General features: G+C 53.5%; 1 protein-coding gene across 18 annotated transcripts in view; it reads right to left on the bottom strand.

Moving 5' to 3' along the window:
- The window catches only part of BCOR (BCL6 corepressor), a 115,562-nt gene that overhangs the window by 12,019 nt on the left and 77,706 nt on the right, over positions 1–25,837 (bottom strand). For 9 of the 18 annotated variants that reach the window (XM_070606205.1, XM_070606204.1, XM_070606206.1 and 6 more), the window contains exons 2-9: positions 14,880–15,005; positions 13,504–13,582; positions 9,701–12,541; positions 8,985–9,038; positions 8,325–8,511; positions 1,887–2,147; positions 1,203–1,541; positions 268–593 (exon numbers count right to left, since the gene is read on the bottom strand). In XM_070606205.1, coding sequence (XP_070462306.1) covers positions 268–593; positions 1,203–1,541; positions 1,887–2,147; positions 8,325–8,511; positions 8,985–9,038; positions 9,701–12,541; positions 13,504–13,582; positions 14,880–14,965 — 4,173 coding nt within the window. In that variant the 5' untranslated portion in view covers positions 14,966–15,005. The remainder of the gene's footprint in view (positions 1–267; positions 594–1,202; positions 1,542–1,886; positions 2,148–8,324; positions 8,512–8,984; positions 9,039–9,700; positions 12,542–13,503; positions 13,583–14,879; positions 15,006–25,837) is intronic. The other 9 variants (XM_070606215.1, XM_070606216.1, XM_070606218.1 and 6 more) reach the window with 3 other exon arrangements.

Here is a 25,837-nt window from a genome sequence, read left to right on the forward strand (position 1 = left end):
CCCCGAGTTACGAGCCAGAGTGCAGGAAGGCACTTTTTCCTTTCCTTCTGTTTGGGGGAGAGGGGGGTGCCCAGGGGGGCGAGGGGAAGGGGCTTCATTCTTAGTAGTTTGAAACCACCACCACCACCCAGGAGACACGCCCCTAGGACAGGGAGTGCCGTTTGCGGGGGGAGCTCGGGAGAAGGAAAGCTTTGTCCCCAGAAGCAGAGTAGCAGGCAGGCGGGATGTGCTCACACAGGCCCGGGGGAAGCGAGGAGCAAGCGGTACCTTGCCATCAGCATTCTCCGCGTAGTAGTCCCCTGTCAACGACAAGCCCCGCCTGGGCTCCTGAGGGATCAAATGCTTGGTTTTGCACAGTCTCTTCCCGGATGGTTTCTCGCTGTTGCCGGTGTATTTCTGCAGCAGACAGGCAGCCTGGCAATCCTCCTCTTCGTCTGTGCACAGCACATCTGTCTTCTGGCTTTCTTCAATTTTTTGCCGTTTGGCAGACGGCCTTGAGGCTGGCGTGCAGCTTGGCTGAGTCTGCTTTTTGCCGCTTGCATTGGTGGATAAAAGGCTCTTCATGGGCGGAGAGCCGGAGAACACAGGCAAGCCTAAATCCGGAGGGGGTGGCGGGGGGCGGGCGGGCGGGAGGGAGGGGGAGAAGAAGCAGGCGTTACACAGTTGTAGCCGGTGCAGAAAGAAAAGCCCATTGTTAGCACTGATCACTGGAGCGGCTTCAGTTTTTAAAGATATACCAATTATGTTTTCAAAGCATTAATATTTTAATTATCCCACATTCAAACGGCAAATAGGTTAACCCACAATACGCCAAATGGCAAGTTTCTTCAAAGGGCCGGGACAAGGGGGCAGAAGCCAGCCCTTCCTGCTCTCTCACCCCCAGCCACTGGAGGTCTGGGTGCTCAGGACCTAAGACTGGACACAGCCTGAAGCTGGAATGAGGGTTCTGGCAAGCCCCTGGGGTCACCCCGACTTCCCTTCCTGCCCAGCCATGGGCGAAGCTAAGCCTCCTCCTCTCAGGGGCCCTCCTCAATGTCCATTCCTGAATAGAGTGTGGAGGCTGGACGGACATCAGGCAACAGCTGCCCCCACCACATCCTAGGCAGTCAACTTCGGCGCTCAGATCCCCTCAAGGGCCCGTTCCCACAGAGGGCGGGGGACCCCCTCCGGGAGTGGGGCAGGGACGGGCGGCCTCCACATACCTTGTTCATTGTCACTGGATTTGAGAGACTCTTCCAACCAGCTTCTGTTGCCTCTAGCCTCCGTTCCTTTCCTGCTGGCTTTCTCTTCGGAGATGTTAGTGCCCTGGGTAACAGCCCTAGGCTGAATTGCCTGGGTCACTTCCTTCCTGCCCTGCCGGCCAGGTTTGCTCTCTGATACCTGCTGCTCCCACCGTTCTCTAAGGTGCAGCAAGTGCCGTTGCTTTTTGGGATGAAGCCCTGTTAATTCAATGCACACCTTCAGGTGGGTCAGCTCACTATAATGTGGGTCTTCTAAGTGGTTAGAGGAATTGTTTGTCATTTCCCTCTCAGGCCAGTCATCTAATGGAGAAATAACTACAAATTAATGAAAAAGCCCCCTGGGGGAGGGGGGAACAAACTGTCTTATGCATCACTAATGGGGGTGGGGGAGGGGAGGGGTGTGGTCACTGTCTCTGCTGGTACCAAGCCTTGGGGAGGGGGCCTATTTGTCTTTGGCCATCTTTGGGCTGGAGCTCCTGCATCTGGCTTGGGGGAGGGGAGGTGTGAGCGGCTTTCCCCAGGGCTCCAGGGTGGGAATGGTAACCTCCAGTGCTCCGCCCTGGGATGTCCCCTGGGCGCCCTGCGGCTAGGGTGGGCAGCCCGCCTCCTGTCTGTCCACCTTTGGCCGAAGCCGACCGAGCTCACCTTTGGAGACCCGTTTTCGCTTGATTTTCAGCAGAGGGTCCTCTGGCAGCTCTTCCACAGTGGTGTCAGCGTGCTTGCTGTCATCTGAGATTTTACGCTTTTTCTCCAGCTGGAGGGTGGGGTCGTGTGGCATATCCGTGGCCGCCTGGTCAGCGGGCGGCTCACTGGCGGGCTGTCTGTCCACAAAGTAGTTCTCCACAGGAAGATCTTTGTCCTCCGGGGCTTCGAAGGGATCCTGTTTGTTTCCAGCACTATCCTCGCCTGGGGGAGGGGAGACAATAACACACAGATGAAGGCCCAAAGGTCCCCAGGAGAAGGCAGGATTTGGGGAGCAGCAGGCGGGACCTCCATGTCCAAGGTAAGCTGCTATGAACAGACCCTTCTTTGGAGACTGGGGGCTTCACACATCGGAAGCACAAAACCCTCAGGAACAGAACGCCCCAAAGGAAGGGCAACCGAAAGACCATCAGCAAGCGAAGCGGAGAGTGAGGTGTCCGGTACACCCACGACTCTCGCTTTCCACCTTTTCATAGTTGGGACAGGGGAAAGTCAAGGAGCTGAGGCATCAACACTAAATTTTTTTTTTTTTAAGTACATCATGAAAGAACTCCCCGCTTGCCACAGTTGATCAACTTCGATGGCGCTCAGGTCCCCTCCAGGGCCCTTTGCCAGAGGACGGGTGATCCCCCACAGCAAGATCCAACCCTAAAGATCTCTCTGAAAACATCTGCAGAGGTCATGATCTTGAAATAAAAGGAAGGCTGACAGAATCAAAAGACCAAATATCTCCAAAATGTCACCTACACACGGGCTAACGCCAATGTTCACTTATCAACAGGGGAGATGACGAAGAAAGAGGGACAGGCGAGTATTGGGAAGCAGGGAAGCTGGGAAACCAAGGGCACTGGGATGAGGAGCCTCGCAAAGCCAAAGGACAGGTTTCCTGGCACACGCACAGGGTCAGGCGCAAGTTCAAAGAACTCATGCATGTCCCTCTGTCCTCTTTCTCACACCCTCGCTGACACCATGCATCCCCATGGGGATGCTAGTCACTCCACCTGGCACTCCTTCATGCCTTCCTTCACATGCAAGCATGTAAGGACACCACAAAGACAAGACTCCGCCCCTCCGCCAGAGGTGCCTTGTCAACACCAGGCCAGGGCTCGCTAAACCGCTCCCTCCAGCACCGCCTGTGCCGCCTTGCCTTACATCATCTCAGCCCAACATCTGTCCTGACTCTTGCTTCAGCCCAGGAAACAGCTCACCGACTGCTTTGCTGGTCAGACTGTTTCTAATACACCAACATCCATCACTGCTGTCAAGGTGTTCCCCCAAGACCCCACACTCACCAGGGGTAGGAGTTTGGTATTTCGGTAACAGTGAGCTAAGCGGCCCAAGTCCATTTCCAGATGCAATCAAACACCCTCCTCGTATGCTGATCCCAATCCTCCTCCTTTCCCCAGTCCACTTCAGATATCACCCCCACTTCTCACCAGCCCTGCTGCTCCCCTGCTCAGCCTCCTCTGGGTCATTCCAAGCATCTAGCGACCGTCAGGCAGGGCGAGCTTCACCCTGGCCTTGGCCAGCCTGTGCTCTCAATGGTGGAAGGAGCCCATTCACCTCCTCTCCAGGGGCATCCCAAGGCAGGCCAGAGGGGGCCATGTCTACTCATGCACAGAAATGGTGGCATTGCCCCAACTACATGGATCTTCTGTCACGGCAGTGTCCTAACACAAAGCTTGGTGGCAGGATCAGTGGCAGGAGAAACCCCGCGGCCCGCCCAAACCTCTGGCCTGTGCTTTACGGGCGAGGTAGTCAAGACAACCACCAGACTCAGTTCGGCTGGGCAAGCGAAGGGGGCGGCTGCAACTCTCACTCGGGCTGCTCCGTGACCCCCTTAACCGCACTGGCAGTAACAGCGTCAATTTACAACCTGGCGCCCTTCAGTTGTAAAGGGGGAATATGATTGCAAGTTGCCTCCCGGGGGTGGGCTTCATAAGCACACACCTAGCCCGGCAAAGGCCAGAGAAATGACTTTAACAAAAGGATGCCAAGACTCCCAGCCCAGCTTGAATTTCAACCTCACTACGTCTGAAATTTTAAGATGTGAGCCCTTCTACCCTTTGACTTCTCTGGTCCAATCAGTCTTCCCCGAAAGCCCCATGGGAGGGGCTAGGGATCAGTGTAAAACTGTAAGAGCTATCTTAAGAACCACCACGTGCGATTTTCAAGTTAATTTTTGTATATTCCCCTCCTTCCTGCTTTAGGTAGGAAAGATGGTTCAAACCAGGTAGGTTGATATCACTGGGTAATGTCAACAAAGGTCTTCCAGGGTCACACTAAGGCAGCAGCTTAGCCAGCGTGGGCCCCGCCCACAATGAGCTGCTCCGCCCTGCCACCTCTGCCCACACTTGAGATGTCCCCCAGTCAGATTAAGAATCTGTCAAGCCTGAGTGTTTCAGATTTCACTTCCACAGGTTCCAGGTCAACTCTAGGTCTCACAGTCACCTATGTCCATCACAGGCTCAATCTGTCTAAAGAAGCGTCTTGCTCGGGGAGAAGGTTTTCCACTGAAGTTTTACGCCCTCACGGCAAGCATCCTTCCTAACAGTGAAATTAGTTGATCTCTCATCTACCCAGCCTTTTGCCACGACGGCCGGCATCTCCTGCCCATAGCACCCCCCCTGGAAGACTTGTGATGACCTATTTCACAGGTGCCAGCAGGCAGTGACGGACCAGGGACCTCGTCTCCCTGCTTCTCACTGAACAAGAGCATCCTCACAAGATGAGCCCTTCCTCGCTGTCTCCTCCAGGCCTCCCATCCAGGAACAGCTGCCTGGGGGCGGAGGGCGCCCCTTCACCCACCAGGACAGGGAGTGCGTGGCACGTGCGCCGGTCCTCCCACTCAGCTGGGCGTGGCGCTCCTGTGCCTACCTTCTGGATGATCCCCTCCTGCCTTGCCCCCAGGGACCCCTTGGTGTGACGTCTGTGCTTCCTCATCCTGAACTATTACCAGCAATCCTTCATTGCTGAAGTTGGGGTTCACTGAAATCACCCACCCAACACACATAGTTTAGATACCGTGCTCCCCATTATGCATGAGGATCTTTTCCCCAACTGGGTCCATCCATCCTGTCCCCTAACCTTGAGGCTCTCAGAGTAAAGACGACAACTCCCCTCAATGAAAGCCCCCAAGACCTTATGCTAGGGTGACCTTACTCAGGCCTGTAGCAATCCTGAAGAACACCTACCCTACCTGCCCAAGATACACATGGCTACCAGCTATGAGGCAGAGACTCCATGTGACACACCTGACTTGGAGCTTCTCAAGGAGGCTATTCCAACCACAACTCACAGAATTAGCCTTCGGGTCAAAGGAGATGGAGAGAGAAATAGATACACGGGGGTCTTAACCATCAGACTCCACCACTGCTACTACTTTCAATCCTTTCATAAACAGGAAGCCACGTGTCCCGGTCACTTGCGCTAAGCAGACGTGAACATGGCTGAGTGGTTCCTGGTTCAGCATCTACTCTATGGCCTTATGACTCACAGCACATACATCCCATAATTCATCATGGTTGTGCCATAGCACTCTATCACAGAAGCAGTGCCATGGCAACAAGTCACTGCGGCAACAAAGCACCCTCACAACTGTTGAGCCATGCCCAGGGAGCTCTAAACAAGCTGGGAGAGGACAGAGAGGCTGGAGGGTTCCCCACGATTGAAATTCCCTCCTCTGCAGATAACCATAGCACCCCCAGCAAAGGCTAACCTTGTTAAAACTTACACCCTCCACAGAAGAGACAGCGGGAATCTCTATTCCAGACTCAAAGTAGTTTCAAAACACCCAGGTGCTCTGCCACAACGAAGAAGCTTTGTGAAGCCCTTTGACTGAGCTTTCTCCAATTCCTGCCCAGGCACCGCCACTGAGCAGGTCCTGGGTCGGCCCCAGTCACCCTAGTTCAAGAAGGAAGGGATCAATGCTTCCTTGTCCCTTCCCATCTTTGAAATGCCACTGATGGTTGCTATGACGGAATGCCCAAGTTGGAAATTCCAAATGAGTTAGGAGCCCCCTCAAGCACCCCTACTATCATAAAGAATAAATGACAATCCTGACCCTCGTGTTTCCATGTTAGTTCACTTTTCTTAACCAAGCCCCTCCCAACAAGACAGACCCACACCTGGGCCATGCAAGAAGCACCCAGCATCTTAGACGCTCCTGGTGCCTCCAGGGGTACAGGGCTGCCTCAGAAGAGGGAAGGCGTCCTGTACCCTCTAAGACCCCTGCCCGCCCCAAATCCCCACCTCAGCTCCCACGTGCTCCCAGCTTGGCCCTTGGCCACAGTGACACCCGTGAGAAGAAAACTGGAGAAGGGAACCAATGCGGAGCAGGGCCTGAGCCCACATGGGCTCAAGATACGAGGGCCAAAAGGACAAGAAGGCCATTAATTTGCAGCTGAATGCATCCAGCACCTGCTGTCGCCTGGATGAGGAGGTGGCAGCAAGGAGAATGGATCTCTAGGTTACTCCTCTTGACCAACCACAAGCCCCAAGTCCCCAGAAGACTGAGGATGGTGACCCAGCTCCTTCGTTGCCCCAATGTATAAAACTGAGCCCCTCACCTTCCCCAACCCGTCTGCCCTCGGTGGAGATTTATGGCTCACCGGGCCCTGTTCTGCGGGCTCCAGGGAAGGGAACAGGGTGGGGAGGCCTTTCTGAATCATCTGGGGCTCGGGCCCTGCTCCCCAGCGGCCACCCCGAGTTCTCATCTCTAGGTTCAGCAGGAAAGACAGGGAAGGCCACAAATTTCTCTGAGAAGAAAGGTGGGGTGAGGTCATGGAGACGTGAAGGGCAGCGGCCACCCTGGGTCTGGCTTGTTACTGGCAAACCAGAGAAAGGGCAGGAAGACTCGGGGCTGGCTAACTTCCTGCTCCCTTCTTCCAGCTTCCCTGGCCATCCACCCAGAACAAAGAGGGCTTCTCCCTCGAAGGCAGTCCCCCCTCCTCCGAGAAGCACCTTCCCATTAACTCAGCCTTGCCCACGACTGCCAGTCTCTCGGAGAAACTTCCCCAAGAGCTGGCCTTATGAGGCAGCTGAGAAGGGAAGGGCCGCCTGTCCGCAGTGAGCGTGGGCAAGGGGGAAGGCTCTCGGCTGCTTTACTCAAGAGAGGCCGGATGCTCTATTTCCACCTTTCAATCCCCTGAGGGGGAGGAGTAAAGAAACCTTCACTTCAGGCCCATCCGGAGTCCTTGGTACTCGGGGAAGGCCGCCATCAACTAGCAACAGAAACTCCCCTCTACGGGACTAATGGGGAACAAACTGGTGCTGGTGTGGCTCGCCCAGAACCCTGGCCATAGGCCTTTGTCTGACCCCAAGGATGAGCTGGGGGTGGAGGATGGGGACTCGAGAAGCACACTCTCCCAGACCACAAATTCTCCCAGGCTCCATCAGACACCGTTGAACTAAGCGTGCATGGGAACGCTGGGCCTGTGATGCCCAACGGCACAGAGGCCTCAAATGTACCCCCACCCCTGACTGTACCGTTGCAGGAGGATTTCTGTGCCCACTCTCCTTGACGTTCACCCAACACCCTAATTCACCACCACTCACGAGCTTTCTGAGGTCTGGAGCAGGCTTCAGGCCTCAAGCATGTACATTTAGGAAATGAGAAGAAAGACCTCCACTTGCTGCGCATGCATCTTATCAGCCCAGGAAATCTCCTGGGCAAATCCCAAAGTCAATCACAGCGGGGGACCAGCTAGGGGGACTGAAGAGTGTGACCGGAGGAAAGCCCTAGGTTTCGCTCCACATTTTGCCTCCAAAACATAACACACCCTTTGTCTGGTGGGCACATCCCCCTTGTGTGTACCACATCCGTGGATTGTGTTGTCAGCTCCTGATGATGGCAAACAAACCTGCCACAGAAAAGAGTTCTGCTCATATTTATGGTGCCTTCATCAGCCTGCATCCCATTTTAACAAAACCCCTCCTCTGGAGGGAGAACACGAGTACTCTCCATTCCCAAAAAGACACTCCCTAGGGAGGATGGGGGAGCCGCCTCTGGCTGGAAGTAGCATTCCACTGCTACAAAACAAAACAGAACACATGCACACTTGCTACAGAATAGAACATACACCTGCCCCAACTATGTTGCCCACTGCCGTGGCGATACTGTGTTACACTGTTACTAACTACAGGGCCAGTGTTTCTCTGGAAACGGAAATGTGGCCCAGGAAACAATCTTTCACAGACGCCTCATTCCGGGATGCTACAATGTTCAAAAGGACAATGAGCCCTTCACTCCATGGATGACAAGAGCACCAACTCGGTGAACTATTGTAAGCGAATCGCTTCCTCTCACCTCCCTCAGCTCTGGGAGCAGATAGGCCCGTTCCCACCGACATGGTCCCACGCAAGCCGCCTGGGTTCACTTACATCTCTCACTGTCGTTCTGGTCGGCAATGGCCTCCTCCAGGGCGACCGACTTTGGCTTTTTGTCCTGATTTCCTTTCAACCTCTCCCAGTCAGTGGGGCTGAATTTGCACACCTCGGAGTCTTTGGTCGTTGGGTGGCCCCCTTCTCTCTCTTTCATCTCCAGCTCTGAGAAGCGCATCATTGCACGCTGGAAAGAAAACGGAGATGGAAAAAAAAACAACGCCTTACCATAAAAGCTATTTCATTTGCCTTACCTTAAAGGAAAGTATTTTCAAAGAAAAGTTTGCCCAAAACCAACCACAATTTATGATACAACTGAGATATTTTTAAATTTAACAGATAAAAATTTAAGGGTATCTATATGTAAGTAGTCACACAATCTTTATTCGTAAAGCCATATGTATATAGATATATATGTGGCGTGTATGTATGTCTATACATACACTAGTGCAGAGAGACAGACATTCTCTTGAAGGTAAATAAAACGAAACAAAAACACAACGCAAAGAAAACAAAACAAAAACACAACAGAAAAGAAAATAAAATGCACAATGAATAAAGACGACCATGGCCCACAAACTTCCCTTTGTATATTTGGAAATGAAATTTAACTCAAAAGGTTTATGTAAGATTCTAGTAATAAAAATTTGAAGAACTGACCTCACAGTAAGCAGCGGGTAGACATAAAATACTGTCCTCTTGTAATCCTTCCATCTATGTAATTAAAATGGGCACTCAATGGATCATTTAGATAACTTCATCCATTTTTATAAGCATAAACCAATTTTTTTCTTAACATTGCAAAACAATTTGGCTTTATTTATCTTTTAATTAAAAGTAAAATATCTTAAGGAAATTCCTATACAACATCTATCATTCACTAGCAAGTTAAATACATACTCTATCCCTTTAAGCGAGCTTTTTTTTTTTCCTTTTTTTTTTTTTTGGTGAAAAAAATTGCAAGAATCCCACAGACATGCGGCTGCTACACACCTCCACCGAGTATCACGTAAGGCATCCTAACAGCACTTCTAGATATACTCGTTAACGTACAGTAACGGCAGAGAAATCAAAGCAATTAATAGGTAAAAGTCATGCAGTCTTTAGACATCCTTCGCAACAATTAAAACTTCCGTTTTCAGCATTCAAGTGGAGTTCTCTTAAAATCTACAGAGTAACTTACAAGTATCCAGACACATGAACCTCCAGTACTGCCACTCATGTCCCCTTACTGGACACATTTCCTACATTTCAATTACCATAAGCTTCCTTAACCAAATCTGCCTGGTGTCCTGCCCTATACTCCCCAATCCTCTTTACACATTAAAAAAAGCTGACAACTGGTAAAGTGATTGAAATTCGGGTGGGGGGCTCACCTGCAATGCCCGCTGCTCCCGGCTGAGCTGACTGGAATCTGCGTACAGTTCGGTAGTGACACACTTGAATCGGTCACCCACGTAACCAGCGGAGTTTGCGATTCTCTTTGCCAGCTTAGATGGCTTCGGTTTCAGAACTTTGCCATCACTTGATTCTGCCTCATCAGCTCCATCTTTGGTATAGGTGGGGGTGACGTCCACACTCGGTGGGGCACTGCCCACACAAAATGGTTTGGGATCCTCTTGGGTTTTACCAAAAGTTACCGCAGGGCCATCACTTCCCAGAGTTGGCTCCAGGAATGGAGTCGAGACTGGCACCCCCAGGTTCTCCTTGGTGGTTGCCGCTGGAACGTTCTCCTTGCTTAAGCTGAAGACTGACTGGCCCGGAGCCTGTTTGAAAGTATAAGCTTCGTGGAAGTCACCGACGCGCCCCATCTCCTCTCTCAGGGCGATGAAGTCGCGGTGTGGCTGCAGGGCCGGGTCAGTCGGGGGCTTGGCGGGCTCCGTGCTCTGGCCAACACTCTCAGCTGCGAAGCCGGGTTTGGACACGTTTGTGTCGGGTTTAGCATCTGGCTCTTCCCGGAGAAGGTCTACATAGACGAGCTTGTCACTCTTGACGACAGTTTTCCCTTGATTCCAGCTGGGGCTTGGCTTTAGGTTCTTTTCGGCGGGAACTTCTGGGTGTAGCTTGGTGCTGCCAGCTTCCAACATCTCAGAAAACCGGTTCCGGAGGGTTGGGTCCTCATAGCGGCCTCTCTCATGGGACCGGGACCTCCTCTCGGGTTTCTCCTCTTTAGTGATCTCTATGGGTGTGTGAGGTATCAACATGGGGTGCACCATGCCCAACCCCAGGGCGTCTTGGTAGGTCACAAACTCCGGCCGGCCCGTGGGCAGCCCGTAGGGCAGTCCGGGCTTGGGGGCAAGGTGCCCAGGAAAGAGACTGCCACTGGGCAACAAAACTGGGTGAGGGTAGACAGGTCCCTTGCCATGTAAGGAGAGGGGACTTATAGCGATGCCCTCAGGCGCTGGGTAAGGGAGGTAACTCCTGGGGTAGGGAATTGGTGGGGACCTGAACGCCTCAGTTGGAGAGAGAAATATTGAACTCGGCGGAAGGCCGTTCTCGTTTGCTTTGAAGCTCGGTTCGGGGTTGCCGGCTTTGGCGCCCTTGCTGCTGGTGCCACCGCTGTGCTTGGCAGGCGTGGTCGGGGGCTGGCCCACGTGCTGAATGACGGATGGCGTGGTGTCCACAGAGCTCCTGCTGGTCTTGCTGCCATCTGCGTTGGCATTTGGGGCTGGCGATGCAGAGGCTGGGCGGCCCGCGCTCGACACCGACCCCGAAACGTTAGTGACCACGGCGTCTGTACCGCCCATGCGGGGACACGAAGAACTCCGCTGCTGTGGTATGGCCCAGTCCAAGGCTTTGTTTTTCAGCGGCATGCCTTTGCCATTGTTCTCTTCATTAGGACTTGGCCCGGGCACCACCCAGGATGAGGGAGCCGTGCTGATGATTTCCGATCTATAGAGCGCACAGCCATTTCCTGGAGGAGACAACGTTTCTTTCGGAATCTCACTTCCGGAGAGCACTAAGCCACTTCCAGCTCTGCTGTGAACCAGGACTGTGGGAGCCATCTTTTTCATGTGGTCAGCTTTAGAAGCATCTACATCCACCACTTTAGAAGACAAGTCTAGTGGCTTATCGGTGATGTCTTTGGTAACCGTCTGCTTCTCCAAGAGAGGAGGTGAGCCACCATCCTTTCTGTCTTGACCCGCTGCTTTCCTGGCGTGCCCGGGAACCGGCTGGGCACTCTCAGCCCCTTCTGGAGCCTTCGGGTACTTGCCATTGGAGAGCCTGGCCGCAGGGAACTCACTGCTGACTGTCATGTATGGCTTCGACAGAGTGACCGAAGGAGACGTGGAGATCCTGGCGTAGTGCTTGTGGAATTCGGAGTAAGTGTCTGCAGCGGGCTGGGAGGGAAGGTGGACTCGGGGTGAAGGCCGAGGCGAGGGGGGCAACAGGAGAGCTGTGTCCCCTGGCAGGCTACTGGTGACCTTGGCAGAGGGCACCCTAGGCTGTTTACTGTTCTGGATGTGGGGATAGGCATGGGAATCGACGGGGTTCCCAGGACTGACGCCCATCTTCCAGGGCAGGCTTTTGTCTGCGCAGTGGACCAGAGGTGGGATGGCTGGGGAGGCCGAAGGCGTCGAGAGCCTCATGGGAGAAGCCAGGGATGACGGGATGTGGGGACTGACGTAGTGAGGTGGTGGCAGGTAGAGAAAGCGCTCCCCGTTGGTGCAGACCGGAGAGTACAGCGGCTGGGCCAAGCTGTAGGACTGCTGAGGTAGCAAGGCCTTGTACATGTTCAGTGAATACTTATTTGGCGAGTCAAGGAAAGGGTAGATGGCTGGTGTGGCACCTTCCATGTAAGGGTTGACCCAGGGCAGCCGCAGGTAACTAGCACCATTGATGTTGAGAGGGCTCTGCTTGTCGCTGGCAGGCCTGTCCAAGCCCAGTGTCTCTGCTGTCGGGACAGCACTTTTTTGTATTCCAGGTGGCGTTTTGTATATAGCACTGAAGCCATTTGGGGGTTTTCCAGAGACAGCGGAGGCCTCCACTGTCTCAGGTGTATTCGGCTTGAACTGCATCTCTGGATTTCTTTCGGAGGAAAACCCAAGACCACCGAGAGTGCTTGTGGCAGCCTCCCGACCTTTCTCTGAGCCCAGTCCACACAAGCTAGAATAGACGATGTTGCCAGGGACACGCAGCCCTTCCCGGATGAGGCCAGTGCGGTCCATGCTCAGCGCTGCCAGGCCATCGATCCGATGGGCTGTGGTTGCGTCCACCTTCGCAGAAGAAGAACACGGGTGTTACTTAGCACGCTCCTTCCAAGCAGCAGAGCCCGTCCCCAAGAGAAACTGCAGACTAGTTCTACAGGACATCAGCCTCAAGATCCGAGCAGAAAAGGTTAAGAAAGAAAGGATTCCCCGGGTCTGTGGCCCCTCCTCCCTTATCCAAAACCCTTTGCTGCCTGCCTTCTCACCTCTGTTCGACTCCATCCCGAAAGCCAGGAAAACATGGATCCCTTTAGACCTGAGGCCCATACATTAATGCAGTTACCTCTTAACTCTGGAAAATTCACTGTCTCAGCAAAAAGCCTTTGCTGCAACAGAGATGACACCAACTCTCCGACTCTGGGCACCACCCTCATGGGGTACAGAGCTCGCACTAACCTTCCCTGGGCCTGTCAGGCTGCGCGCAAGGGCGGTGTTCACCCGTCTTTCCCGGAAGGCCTTATTTAACATAACAAGAAGCGATCTTGAGTGGGACAACAGGAATGGAGGGCTTTGGATGTCTCATTTCTAAATCAATAAAGAGGCCATGGGTCAAACCGTGGCTGCGTCCTTTGACTTCCTCTCCCCGGTGTCTGAAGACAGGTCTGTGTTTCCTAGTTTACCGGAAAGGTAGACCCTAAGGGTCTACTGGAGGCTGGAAATTTGACCAGCTGGGAGCACTGATGTGGCACGTGGCTTATGGAAGGAAAGAAGGCAGCACATATCCCACCAGTCACCAGGGGACAGGGACATAAATGGCGAGCATGTCAAAAGGAGGGCTCGGCCAGAAAGCCTAGACAGGAAGAGCTGGGGTGAGGGTCTGGTCCTGCAGCAGAGGCTACTACTCAGCCTAGCCCCGAAACACCCCCACCCGGCCCCCAAAAGGCCCTTTAATGGTATGCAAATGAATGCACGATTGATTACAGATTACTGATACTCAGATAGCACATCAACAGAAGCCATTAGTCTCTTACCACGTTGTGGTTCAAGGGATTTTCTTCCCTCAGTTCCAGTCTGGTCTTTGAAGCATCACCATCATTTACGGGAATTTTCCTATTTAAGAGGACACACGAACTTCATGAAAGCATTCCTCACTTAACCCATCTTTCATAGATTGCCCCAGAACAGACCAGTTTCTAGTAACTCCATTATTTCAAACTGCCTTTAAAAAAAATTCCTCCCCCATGGCCTATATTAAAAGTTGTCCCCAAATGGTGATTCAACTAGACTGCCAAAAACAAAGGAAAGGCAGGACAACGGAGACGTGAAATCACAAATATGTCCCAAGCTGGGTAAGGGAGAAATCAAGCACAATCACTCCTCTGCTGCAATCTTTTCTCTGGAGAGGCCACGTAGGCCATTCAGGGCTCTGCTGTCCTACCACACCCTTATAAGCTGAGGACAGACATTAAACAGTACAGTGGCCAAAGACCAAGTGGAGGCCACAAGGCTAGAGGCTCTTGGCTGGCAGCTTCAATCACTTCTGTGTCACCCACGAGGGCAGGCTTTCAAAACTTTTCCCCAAATAAAGTTAGGTACCATGTCCTATGAAACTGGTTTCCATGGTGATAATGAAGCCATATTTGACTGCCTCTATCAAAATGATGCAGGAAACACACTAATATCACACAAATGTCAGCTGCTCTAGGCTCCAGAGGAAGCTGTACATCTGTGCCAGGCTGCTGCGGCTGCCCTGGGACTTGTTATCAGAGAGCATCGATAAAGAAAGTGCTTGGTGCCAACTTCCAAATCCCCAGGATAAAATCACTGACAAGCAGCAGAGGAAAGTTTCATCATTACCTTGAAAAGCAGCTTCAATCGTCTATTGCTTAGTGCCTCTACCCTGCAGTCCAAAATTACTGATCAGGAAGCATAACAGAGCTGTTGGGTGACTGAAACCAGGGGCCAATGGCCTCACTGAACGGGCAGCAGAGGACACGGAGAAACCCCAGGCTTGAATGAAGTAAAGGGTGGCTACCCCCCCATTTATTACTGAGCAAACTATTTGTTTTAAAAGCACATCGAATGCCGATCCACCTGGGCCCACACTCCTGACATTTAGAGTTAAAGCAGCATATAGACCGGGATTAATTCTCCTTCATAAATATGAAATAATAAATTAAGGACGAAAGTGCACTGAAAGGCCGCTTTAGGGGCTAATCTTTTAAAGGGCGGCAATGCTTCGCTGAGCCGGGTTGCCTGTTAAAACTGTAAATCAAGGGCCGCCAGCCAGGCAGGAGATCTTTCTCCCCCACCCTTTGCGGGCCCCCTCTGGCTGTAAGAAGGTGAGGGGGCTTCAGCGTGAGCTCTGCTCAGGAGCCCGGGGCCTCGGGCGGACAGGCGCATTCACCTGTCTTCGTTGATCCCACACATGCGGACCCTCTCACTGTTCATCCAGCTGTGAACGTTCCCATACAGGGGGGTTGCTGAAAGCATGTCGTCTTCTTGGATGGCAGCGTTTCTTCAAGCGTCTAGTCTGTAAAAAAAAAAAAAAAAAAAAAATTCCCAGGAGGTTGAATAAAGAGCCAGAGAACAAGAGAAGCCCTCTTCTGCTTGAAGCTCTACGGGAGCTACAGGATGTCCAGGAGCGAAGGGACACACCTGACCCGAAGGTACAGGAGAGGAGAAAGGCAACTTCCTTGGCAGGAGGCACCCAGGGTGAGCAGAAGGTTAATTAAAGCACCACGCCCCACGCCATCCAATCATAGCAGGTGGAGCCCAGGTCAGCCCCCTCCCCCGCCTCCTGTCCAGGGCCATCCTCCCTTCCCCTTTCCCAGCCTTTGGAGAACACGCTTGAAAGCATCCACGGCTGGATCCCAGGGAACCACACACTGATTCTTCTTGAAGCTGAAAGGATCAGAGGTGGGGGAAGGCGCCACAGTCAGGTGTGGCGGCCCCAACTACGACAGGTTCCCAGGGCTGAATTTCCAGGGCCATGGGGTGTGTAACTTACAGATGGAGGGTTAAAAAGAGTTGGTGGACCGATGAGCCACCCCACCCGAGCCCTAGATTAGATTAAGCACCAAACCCGGGTGGTTTGGCCTGGGTGGTTTGGCCTGGGAGCTGCAGAGGGAGGCTGCTGAGTAATTCAATGACGCCTGCACGCTGGGGACAAGAAATCATTAGCGAGCGCAGAAGTCTTAGCAGCCCAGGCTGCTGGGCTGCGAGCCGCTGGCATTCGGGGAGCGGGCAAAACCACCCATTTCCCACCACCCGGGAGGGGGAGGGCTGCTGAGGCAGAGGAGGGAAGAGCACCCCCCCTCGTTCTCTGCCCACCACCCCCACCCACATCACATTCTAGTTTGCTGCATGAGTGAAGGGTCAGGACAAGCTGCATTTTATTAACAGGATTATCACGGCGCGTGATTTATCCTCGTGCAGGATTTTAATTGCTCTTTGGAGGTTGAGCCGTTTCTTTTGACTGCGCTTCAGCCCATATCCTGCTGTTAAATGCTGGGTTAATAAGTAGGGGAGCCTTTAATGCCTGGGACCGATGGCCCTCGGCAATTCCCTGCTCACAAACACACTGCAGTGTCCCTTGTCCAGGACCCGGCCACAGCATCTTTACACGGGACCCAAACCCGAGTGTGAAATCATCAGGGGAACTTTTCTTTCTCCTCCCTCACACACCCCACCCACACAGTTTCCGAAAGCCCAAATGTTCCCTAAGTCGACACATTTCCTTTGTTAGCAGGAAAAAAATATGCAAATGCTTGCTTTTACACTTTAGCACACGCAACGAACGGACTGCCGGGTCGGTTGGGTTGGAGACACCGGGTTCAGAGCCTCTTTCTGGGAGTAACTGAGGGTGCGGGTGAGGGAGCACCTGGGAGAACTGAATCCAAAAGCTAGGCCATCCTTCACATTTCTTTGTCCTAACCAGGTCTTTTGTCCACCAGCATCCCCCATTGGCCCCCTATACATGGAACACCGCCTGTGAATCAAGAGCCACGTACAGACACACCGCACAGGGTCAGACCTCAACAATGAAACTGGAGGAGGAGAGGAAGAGGCAGAAATCTGCAGAGTTGGGGCAGGCCTAGTGGGCTTCTGAAGAAGCTACTTCTCTAGGAAGTGTCTCTCTTCAGATAGACTGGGGCGTTTCCAACGGGCTAGCCACAGCGCCCCAAAAAGACAGAGTCCAGTGCCGAGGAAGGTTCTGTGGGGGCTTGTGGGCTTTTCTTCTATCTTCCAAATATACAAATCAAGTTGGGGGAAGGGCACCACTAGTGCTGGGCCGACCACAGGGACATTTCAACGGAGTGTCCCCTCCCTAACCCCTGCTGCCCCTTCTAATAAAAGGAAGACATTCTGGGTGGCCTAATGGAGAGGGTGGAACAACATTCCTTGGGGCAAGTGTCCTGGTCATCAGCAGCAGCAGTGGGACCACACCATGCCATCCCATCACTGTGTGACATGATGAAATGCGGACATTACATCAGGAGCAAAAGGGTCACTCACTCAAACCCAAGAGAGGGACAAGGGAAGAAGAGAGTGTGTCTACGAAACCTCCATCTGCTGGTGTCCCAGTGTTACAAACCGGCCTTCCCTCAACCAAGCCGCGTGCTACACGCCTCCTTTAGATCCCTTGTAACAAGGACCCCCGCCTCAATTATCCGAGAGCTCCCTCCCCCTCAAAAAGAACCAGTGGCCCCCTTCCCTTGAAAGGGCTTCACTTTAGAAAGGGCAGCCTGGACGGGGGCAGAAGGGTGAACAGAGTTTAGCGACACCTGGGACCACTGGGTGCTTTCAAAGCTTCTCCCCCTCTCCAGGGCTCGTCCTGTGGGGTTTTCAATATTAACGCCGTAGAGATAAATGACACCAGGTGTCAGAATGAAGCGTTCTCACATGCATAGGGTCAGATGGAGGGTTGGGGCCCAGCGTGAGGTTCAGTGTCATGGGGGTGGGGGGACAGAAGGACAGGGCTGGACATGAAGCAGCAGGGGGGGGGGGGGACACATTGTCGGATCCTGCTGACTACACACACATGCACACACACACACACTCTTATAATCTTTAGCTGCCCCATGAACTTTTTGTGAACTGTTTAAAAGTGGAGGTCTGTTGAACAAACAGCGGCGCCACTGCCAGCCATAATTTCATTGCAACAAGCTAAAGACTTTTAACTCTTCAGGTGCCTGGCTAAAGATGGAGCTGAGTGGAAAGGGCCAATGAGCAATGGCCCTGCCTGGCAGGAAGCCCTTCTCCAGGGTGACTGACAGACAGGAGGAGCAGCCCAAATCCCCGGCAGGCAGAAACTTTCTCAGTGGAGGCCACAGTCCTTACACTCCGCCATTATTGAAGGATGGGCAGCTCCCCTCCCCCATCTCTCTGGGACGCAGAACTCAGGGGTACGCTGGGGTAAGAAACACAGAGACTGAGGCAGAGATACAGCAATGCTCATCCCACTCCACTTCTAGAAGCAACTGTTGAAATAGTTAGGGCCTTTTTTTTTACCTCAAAGGGAAGGAAAGCGCTTCAAAACCGACTTCTGACCCTTGGCGGTGGGACATAGCACAGAGGGCCAATGATGTGATTTAGATGACAAACAGATAGGTACTTGGCTGGATAAAAGGCTCATCTGCCCTTATTTCTCAACATCTCCCCCCGCCACACACCTTCTCTTCCACATGCAGGCTATGCTTCTAGAAGTGCCAAGATGTGTGAAGTCACTCAGGAAAAGTACTTTACAAGCACCAACCTGTTTCCCGTGTGAGCTGCTAAGCTACACCTTGGCTCTGCTTTTAACCCTTTTTTCCAGCAGTGGCGAGAAGGGGCAAGGACCCGGACTTGGGATGAAGAGGGAAGGCGGCTGAGAAGCGGCCAGACGGGGGGACTGGAGAGTGTCTGCTTTCTAAAGAACACAGTGGGAATTGTAGTGACCGCCCACTGGAGTGCCTAGGTCCGGGAGAGAAGGGGCTTGCAAGACGCACAGACCTGAGTGGTCTCCAGATCTGGATCTGGTGGGAACCGAAAGCACAGGAGACTGGGGGTCTCCCTCGACAGACTTAGGCAGGCGTTCATCTGCTCTGGGAGCCGAGTTATGATTAGTATCTGAGTTGGCCTGGAACTGGGGAGAAGGGCCTGATTGGCAGAAAGAGGTCAGATGGACCACGATTAGGAGCTATCATCCCAACCCTGGCATCCCAGAAAAGGGACACTTGCGTCCTCTGAAAAGACATGAGGGGGCACACGGGCGCTTAGCAGTGCCCACCACCATTTCGTTTATTCCTGCCACGAGGACATCGTTATGTGCTGAGGAACAGGAGAGAACGTTTGGGTTTTTTTAAAGGCTCTTTACCCTGGCAGCCAACAAATAGCAGGTCGAACAGGAAGAAGGAGTGGCCATGAGAGGCCGGGATGAGTGAAGGGAGGGGAGCCAGCACCAGACCACTCTTGGCACCTCTCCTTTCTCTCCACCCCGGCTCCTCCTGGCACCAGGCCACTTTCCACTGCCTCCACCCTTGAGGCGGCGATCCGTTAAAGTCTGCACATCACGCTTGTCAAGTGGCACAGACAAAATGGAAAGCATCGCCACCAAACCATCCCAACTCCCATGAGCTAATGGTGACCCCTCCTAGTGTCTCTCTCACTTGGCAGCCCTTGCCCCGACTAGGCAGTTAGCCAGTTAGGGGCCAAGAAGGCCTGGACAGGTTTTCGGGGGCTTCCAGCTCAGGCCAGGCAGGCATCAGGGATCCTGGCCAGTGTGCAGAATGCTGGGGTCCTCAGTGGGCTAGGGACCTCTTCCGGGAAGGGGTCTCGCTCACTGCATGGCTGGCTGACTCTGGAGAACATGCAAGAATGTGGTCACCACAGCCTCACCCTCAGCCACGGCATGTCTCTTGGCAGGTGGCAGAACCTCTTCAACCTCGGTCCCCTCATCTGTAAATATTTGGCACCACGTTTTCCCGAGGATTAAACCATATTATGGACTTGAGTTTTGCCTGGCAATAGCTGGTCCATGTCACGTTTAACCCCATGCATGAAACAGCATCGGACTCCCTTAAACATACGATGTAACAAACCCCAGAACTGTTGCATAGTCTCTGTGGTAGTGGGAAGGCTGAGGCAGGGACACAGAGGGGGCCAGGCCAGGGAGGGGTGACCTTCAGCAGAATTGTGGGGATTTCATCGAAGCCCAAAGCTAACCACGCGGGAGCCCTTCTTGGGGCTGCTCCAAGCACAGACTGAGTCACGCACAGCGGCACTTCTCTAACTGGTGTCAAGGAAGGGAGGGGTGAAGAAGTTCCTATTTTAGGATGGGGGGGGCTGTGTGGGGGTGGGAGACGAGAAGAAAAAGCTCTCCCGGATGTGCAGTGTTGGGGCGGGTCCTCCTGGGCTTCTTTCCCGGGTGTGTGTAGCAGCCGCTAGTGGGGGGACCCCAAGGCTGCCCTCTGCCCCCCAGGCCCAGGCAGGGCCACAGTCTTCCAGGGGTATGGCTGAGGGAGGTCCCTGCTCGGTCCTCCCACCCTCCCTGGGTGCTGGAGGGGTGGGGGTTGGGAGGAGTGGTCCAGCCTGCCCAGGCGCTGTCTCTTGGCACACTCCAAGTCATGGCCATTGCCTCCGGGGGCGTCCCCACCCACGCCCCAAGTTTTGCATTAGTAACAGACTGAGCTGCGGAGCAGGAGGGGAGAAAGAGAGAGAGAAAGAGAGAGAAGGACGGGAAACTCGCGCGGCCCTGACCCTTCGGGCAACTAGAACCTTCCCTGCCTCCTCCCAGGGCGCCTGGGTCAGAGCAGAGCCACTCGGGTCTGTCGGGGAGTGAACTTGGCCCTCGGGCGGCCGAGGCGGCGGCTGCAGGGAGAGCGGGGGAGGGGCGCCCCCTCCCCCGCCTCAGCCCAGAGCACGATCGGTCGGCAACAAAGGGATTTTCTCTCCCACCACACACACCCGAGCTGCTCCGGGCTCGCCCGCCCCTCCCCGCGGCTCCTCCGCCGAGGTCCCCGCGCGGGCCGCGCCACGGCACACACCCACACCCTCGCGACGCGCCCCCGCCCAGCCTTCCAGGAACTCCAGCTCCCTCCCGGAGGCGGCCCGACCTCCGCAATCCCCCGACCCCAGTTAACCCCTTGGGCCCTGCGGCCCGCACGCTCCCTTTCCTGCGCCCCCGTCACGGAGAACTCAGGACATGCTGCCGAGCCCACCCCGGGAATGGGCACTGCAGACCCCACCCAGCCATCGTCCTGGGCTCCCTTCCGACCAGACTGGAGTGCTGCTCTCCGTGGACGCCCCCTGCCCAGAAAGATGCAAACCAAGCGCAGCCAACCGTAAAGAGGGAGGGGTTGGGGGGGGGGGCGCACCAGCAAGGATGGACCCGGAGAGTCGCTGCCAAACCGGGGCTGCCTGCCACTTACCACCCCCCCCCCCCCCGCGACCAGGCAAAGCCATGGCCCAACGTCGGACACTTCCCCTTCTCCCCTGCCACCCGTCCAGGCCACTGCCTCGGCTTTTTGTTCCTTTCACTTTCTTTCACGGTTTTGCCACACACAACCACGTGTGTATGCAAGAGGGGGCCCGTTTGGAAGCTGGTGTCCCTCAACAGGAGGTGCCCCAGGACAGAAAACCTAGGTTGAATGCAATTAATCACCCATACTCCCCCTTCCCTGCCCCCCCCACCCCCCCAAACCTCACATACCCCCTTGGTCTAGTCCCTATAGAGCTGGGTTCCCACTTGGAGTCTACACAACCTGGGGGCAAATCCAGAATAAACGATCCATACCACAACTCTAGAGGGGGTGTCAATGCACTGCAGTCTCCACCAGGGCTTTGTAGGAATAAAACGCACTTAATGTCCACCCCCCCCCCAAAGGGACAAGCTATACCATAAGGCTATTAACAACAGCTATCATTAGTACACACAGGAAGCACAAAGGAACTTTTTACGCATAAAAATTGCATAATACACAGGGTCCTGCGATCTGCACCCGGGTTCCCTGCTGATTGTGTGCCGCCTGGGAGTCCTGGGAAGGCTGGGGATGAGGGTCAGAGGAGGAGAAGGGCTCCCACTTTCTCTACAAGGAACAATAGGAACCCCACGTCTGCTCCTCAGTCTTGGAACTCAGAACACCCCAAACAAAGCTGTGAACGACTGCTGTATAGATGGGGGCCCATGAATTTTTGTAGCTGTTCAGAGCTTAATTACTCCTCCTTGATCCGTGGGACTAGACACGACACCGCCAAGGTTAAAATGCCCCGAACAGCGCCGAGCAGATGTGAGCGAGCTGGCAGACGTGCAAATGAGGCCTGCCTCGGAGCACGATAACAAGTGACTAATACATTGCATATCGTTGAAAGAAAATTATTTTTCTCTAATTTGCATTTGCTTGGGGGAAAAAAAAAGCCAAGCAGAGTCCCTCCTCACAAGCCCGAGTCTAATCCTGGAAATACAGCCCGGCTGCTTTAAGAGAGCTGGAAGGAGGGAAAGACTGCCAGTGTTTTGGCGTTGCAGGCTTGTTTATCTTTCCGCCTTTCCTCCAAGGCGAAACTCGTTTTGCAAGCAACATTCCTACAGAAAATGGCACACGTCATAAAAAGAGACCAATTTATAGAACTGGCACCGAAGTTCATGTATCGCTCCAGAAGCATCTCCCAGCTCCCCACTAGGGAACCCAACTAGATGTAGAGGTCCACGTTAAAACTCAGACGGTAGACCAGGTGTGGGGAGGACAATGAACTTGATTTGCAGCTATCCTGTAGGCTGTACACCCAGGGATCAAAGTCACATAGAAGGACAGGACGTAGAATTATGTCAGCTCTAAATGAGCCTCCAAACCCAGGGGCCAGAGCTGCGAAGGCTTCAACCTCGGGATGGGGGGGAGCGCTTTTTACACCCAGCTTGCCCCAGGACAGCCTCGAGGCAGGCCTACCTTCTTGGTCATCCTGAGCCGGCCTGCTTGGGCCAGCCCTGCATCTCCAGGACTGGCAGCCACCAACTGCTCTCCCTCCCACCCTGGCGCCTCCCTGCAGTGGCTGGCGGAGGACCAGCAACTCAGAGAAGGCCTGTGGCTGTGGGCATCTAGTTGATTAAGTCACAGAGCGGGTGGCGCTGTGGGCAGACCTCAGGACTGCACCTTTGCGTCCTGCAGCTAAAGGCAATCGCGCTCTTGAAAATGGGGAGGCTTGGGACGGCAAGTTCAGCCATGTGGGTCATCCAAAGCCACCCTGCGCCCATTTCCCCCAAATGCACCCCCCGGGGGGCCTGAACCTACACAAGCGTTTCCAATCAAATCTGGAAACCAGTGCCGAGTGCATAGAACACAGCGCCCGCCTGTCTCTCTAAGTTGTCTGAATAACAGGACCATTTCAGAGGGGGGAACAACGGCCTTCAGAGCCTCTGCAATTTCCAGAAAGCCTTCAGCTAATAATACATTCTTTCCAACAAGCTTGTCTAGGGCTGAAAGTTATTTTCCCAAATCTTAAAACCCCTGTCCTAAGCAGCTGAGGACCCAGGCCCACAGATCCTGGCCAACGTCCCCCCAGACAGTGACACTCATGACCCCGTGGGCCTTCTCCCACCACCTCTGCCTAACAAGTTTCTTAAGCCACAACACACAACCCATGCTGCACCTCCATGCCAATCCTGGGAGCCATGAATGTGTGTGTTGGGGGGCTGGGCGGGTGGGGGGTGCTGCTGCGCTCTCTCTCATCCGAGGACACTCTGGCCAGAAAGTGGCGGCCACCTCTGCAGCTCTGCGCGGGGCTGCATAGTGCGCGCTTTGTGTAAGTGCCGAGGAGGCGCAGCGCTGCTCGCGCACCAACAGCTGTCACATTATTTGCACTCGCTGTAAACAGCCTTCACATTCCCCCCTTACCACATAGTTAAAGCCAGACTAACAATCCACAGTTAGAGATCAAACCAACAACAGCAGCATTGTGTCTGCCTTCGCTGCCTTCGCACCAAGCCCAGCAGCTGGCAGGTTTCTCCGGAACAAGGGACCCCCTCTACCCCACCCCTCCCGGCTCCAGCCAAGGCTAGCCAAGGCAGCTTGCGTTTGTCGCTGCGGATTGTTAAAGCAAAAGAGCACAGCCATTTCGCGGAGATTTCTGCGGGGTTGATCAGCTCTCCCAGAGTTTTCTCCTCCTGGTAGCTTGGGCAAGCACCCCTCCCCCATTTCCTCAGCTGGGAAGAAAGGTTGTTCAGACTCCCAGGGTCGGTTTCCATGCTCAGCAAAGCGTGGGCTGGCCTGCCCTGGCCATGCCTGGGGTCAGGGCAGGGAGGCCAGGCAGCTCTGCGCTTTCTGCAGCTCGCGGCCCAACGCCTTGTGTTTCAGAAATGTCCCACTCCCGGAATACTTACTGGTCGCCCCACTGATCAAAATGTCTCCTTTATGATTTTTGGTTAAGTCGAACATTTCCATAATCGTCATTATTAGCGCAAATTACACGCCTAATCGGTCCTTAAATAGATTTTAATTAAATAATCATACAAGGCTCATTTTATGACTTAAGAAAGGCATTACTTTTCGTTATAAACTTTCCACCAGGATAGAGAATAACGATAGCAGACAAATACTTATTCTTTGAAAATCACCAATAACCAATGGGCAGAGTATCATGAAATAGAGCCTGTTTCACCTTCTCGAATGGACGCAAAGACCAGACATACAACATCTACACAACTTTCCTCTCGAGAAGAGAGGGGATTTCTTGCTCCAAAGCATTACTTTTGTCTCCTCCTTGGGGCCAGTAGAAATAAACCCGAAACGCTACTTTTCCTTACCCATCTGAAGAGATTTCTCTGGCTAGAAGTCTCTTCTGGAGACCACTGCTCCCCGCCCCCAATCGTTCTCCACCCCTTAGTCTGCTGAGAGCCGGGGTGCAAAGCAGGCAGCCTGTGCTTGTTAAATGCTGTGTAAAATGCTGTTAATAAAATAATAAATACAAAGGATCGAGGCTGCCGGGCCCACGGGTGTTTTGACTGGAAATGCCTTGGCACTTGTCATGTGTTTATGGGAGGGCAGACAACTCCAGGATTTACATAGTTTGGACATTTCTGTACTTCATTTATTCTTTCCGAAATGACGTAGGCCTACAGCTATTTCAAGTTTGCGTTCGTACAGAACTGTTAAATGCCTAAGAGTTTCTCCAATTAAACCAAGTTTTAAATCAGACCCAAAGCTGGAACAGACATACTCTCTGACTTGCCCCACTCAGCCCTCAGCCCCTGTTGCTGGAGAAAACAAACAGACCCTCAACAACAACCCCCTGTCCTGGCTCTCCCCACCTTCACCCCCTCTGGGGGCAGCGAGGGCAAAGGTTAAGGTGTCTTCAGATTACAGGCAAGGCCCTGGCTACACACACGGTGGAAATCATCGCAGTCCGGCGCATCCTGGCCAGACTCTACCTCTAAACCAGTGAGCTAAGATGGGGGGAAAACCGCTGGCCTGGTAAAACCCACTGTTCACAAAACAATGTCAGCAAAGGCTGGAAGGCATTCTTTAGAGAGGGACGGGGATTCGTGCCTACTGAAGCTCTTTCAGCACAAAGGCTTTTAGGGGAAGAAGGGAAAAAGAGGGAGGAGGAGGGGGAGAGGAGGAGAGAAAGGGAGGGCTTCTGTTTCAGAGCAGGCATCCCCTGAGAGTCAAGAACCAAGTGTAGCTTCAATCAAACGCTGACTTCCCCTCTGGGAGCGAGGAGGAAACCTGATCACAGTAGCTTACTACCGGCCTGGATCCATACAGGTCTGGTTTTCTTCTCATGCTAGTAATTTTTTTAAATACATATCGATATAAAAGAAGCAATCCCTGGCCGACTTTATTGAAAACCACACTGAGACCTCATAACATCCGGACTTAATCCCTATCAAACAAACCACAGCACCTCTGGCCTCTGCAGCAGGCTACCCCTCTCCTCTTCCAACCAGGTTTCTCCCCTCCAGCCACTGCTGTTCCCTCCCCGCCCCCCCCCCCCCAAGAATGACGGGAAGACTTGCCAAAGAGCACCTAGATACCGGTTCTGGAATCAATTCCTAACCATATAATGATCCCACTTAGGGGAAAAAAATCCAAGTCCTTTCATATGGAATCCTTTAAAAGGCAGAATGCAAAGAACTGCAACAAAGAGAAAGGAACCCACGGAGGTCCGGAGGCGTATTCCTGGGAATACCCTGGGAGGGGAACTTACCCTCCATCGCAGGTCCCTGGACACTGGCCTAAGCAGGTTTCAAGGGTTCTCAGAGGGTCTTAGGGGCAGCAGGGAATGGAGGAGCAACTTACAGGAACATGATCAGTCATTCAAAGCAGTTACTAATCCTCAGGGCCTACTATGTGCCAAGTATTCTTTGATCCTAAAGGTGGATAATTATTCCCA

This window comes from Equus przewalskii, chromosome X (assembly GCF_037783145.1).
Source record: "Equus przewalskii isolate Varuska chromosome X, EquPr2, whole genome shotgun sequence".
NCBI classification, from domain to species: Eukaryota; Metazoa; Chordata; class Mammalia; order Perissodactyla; family Equidae; genus Equus; species Equus przewalskii.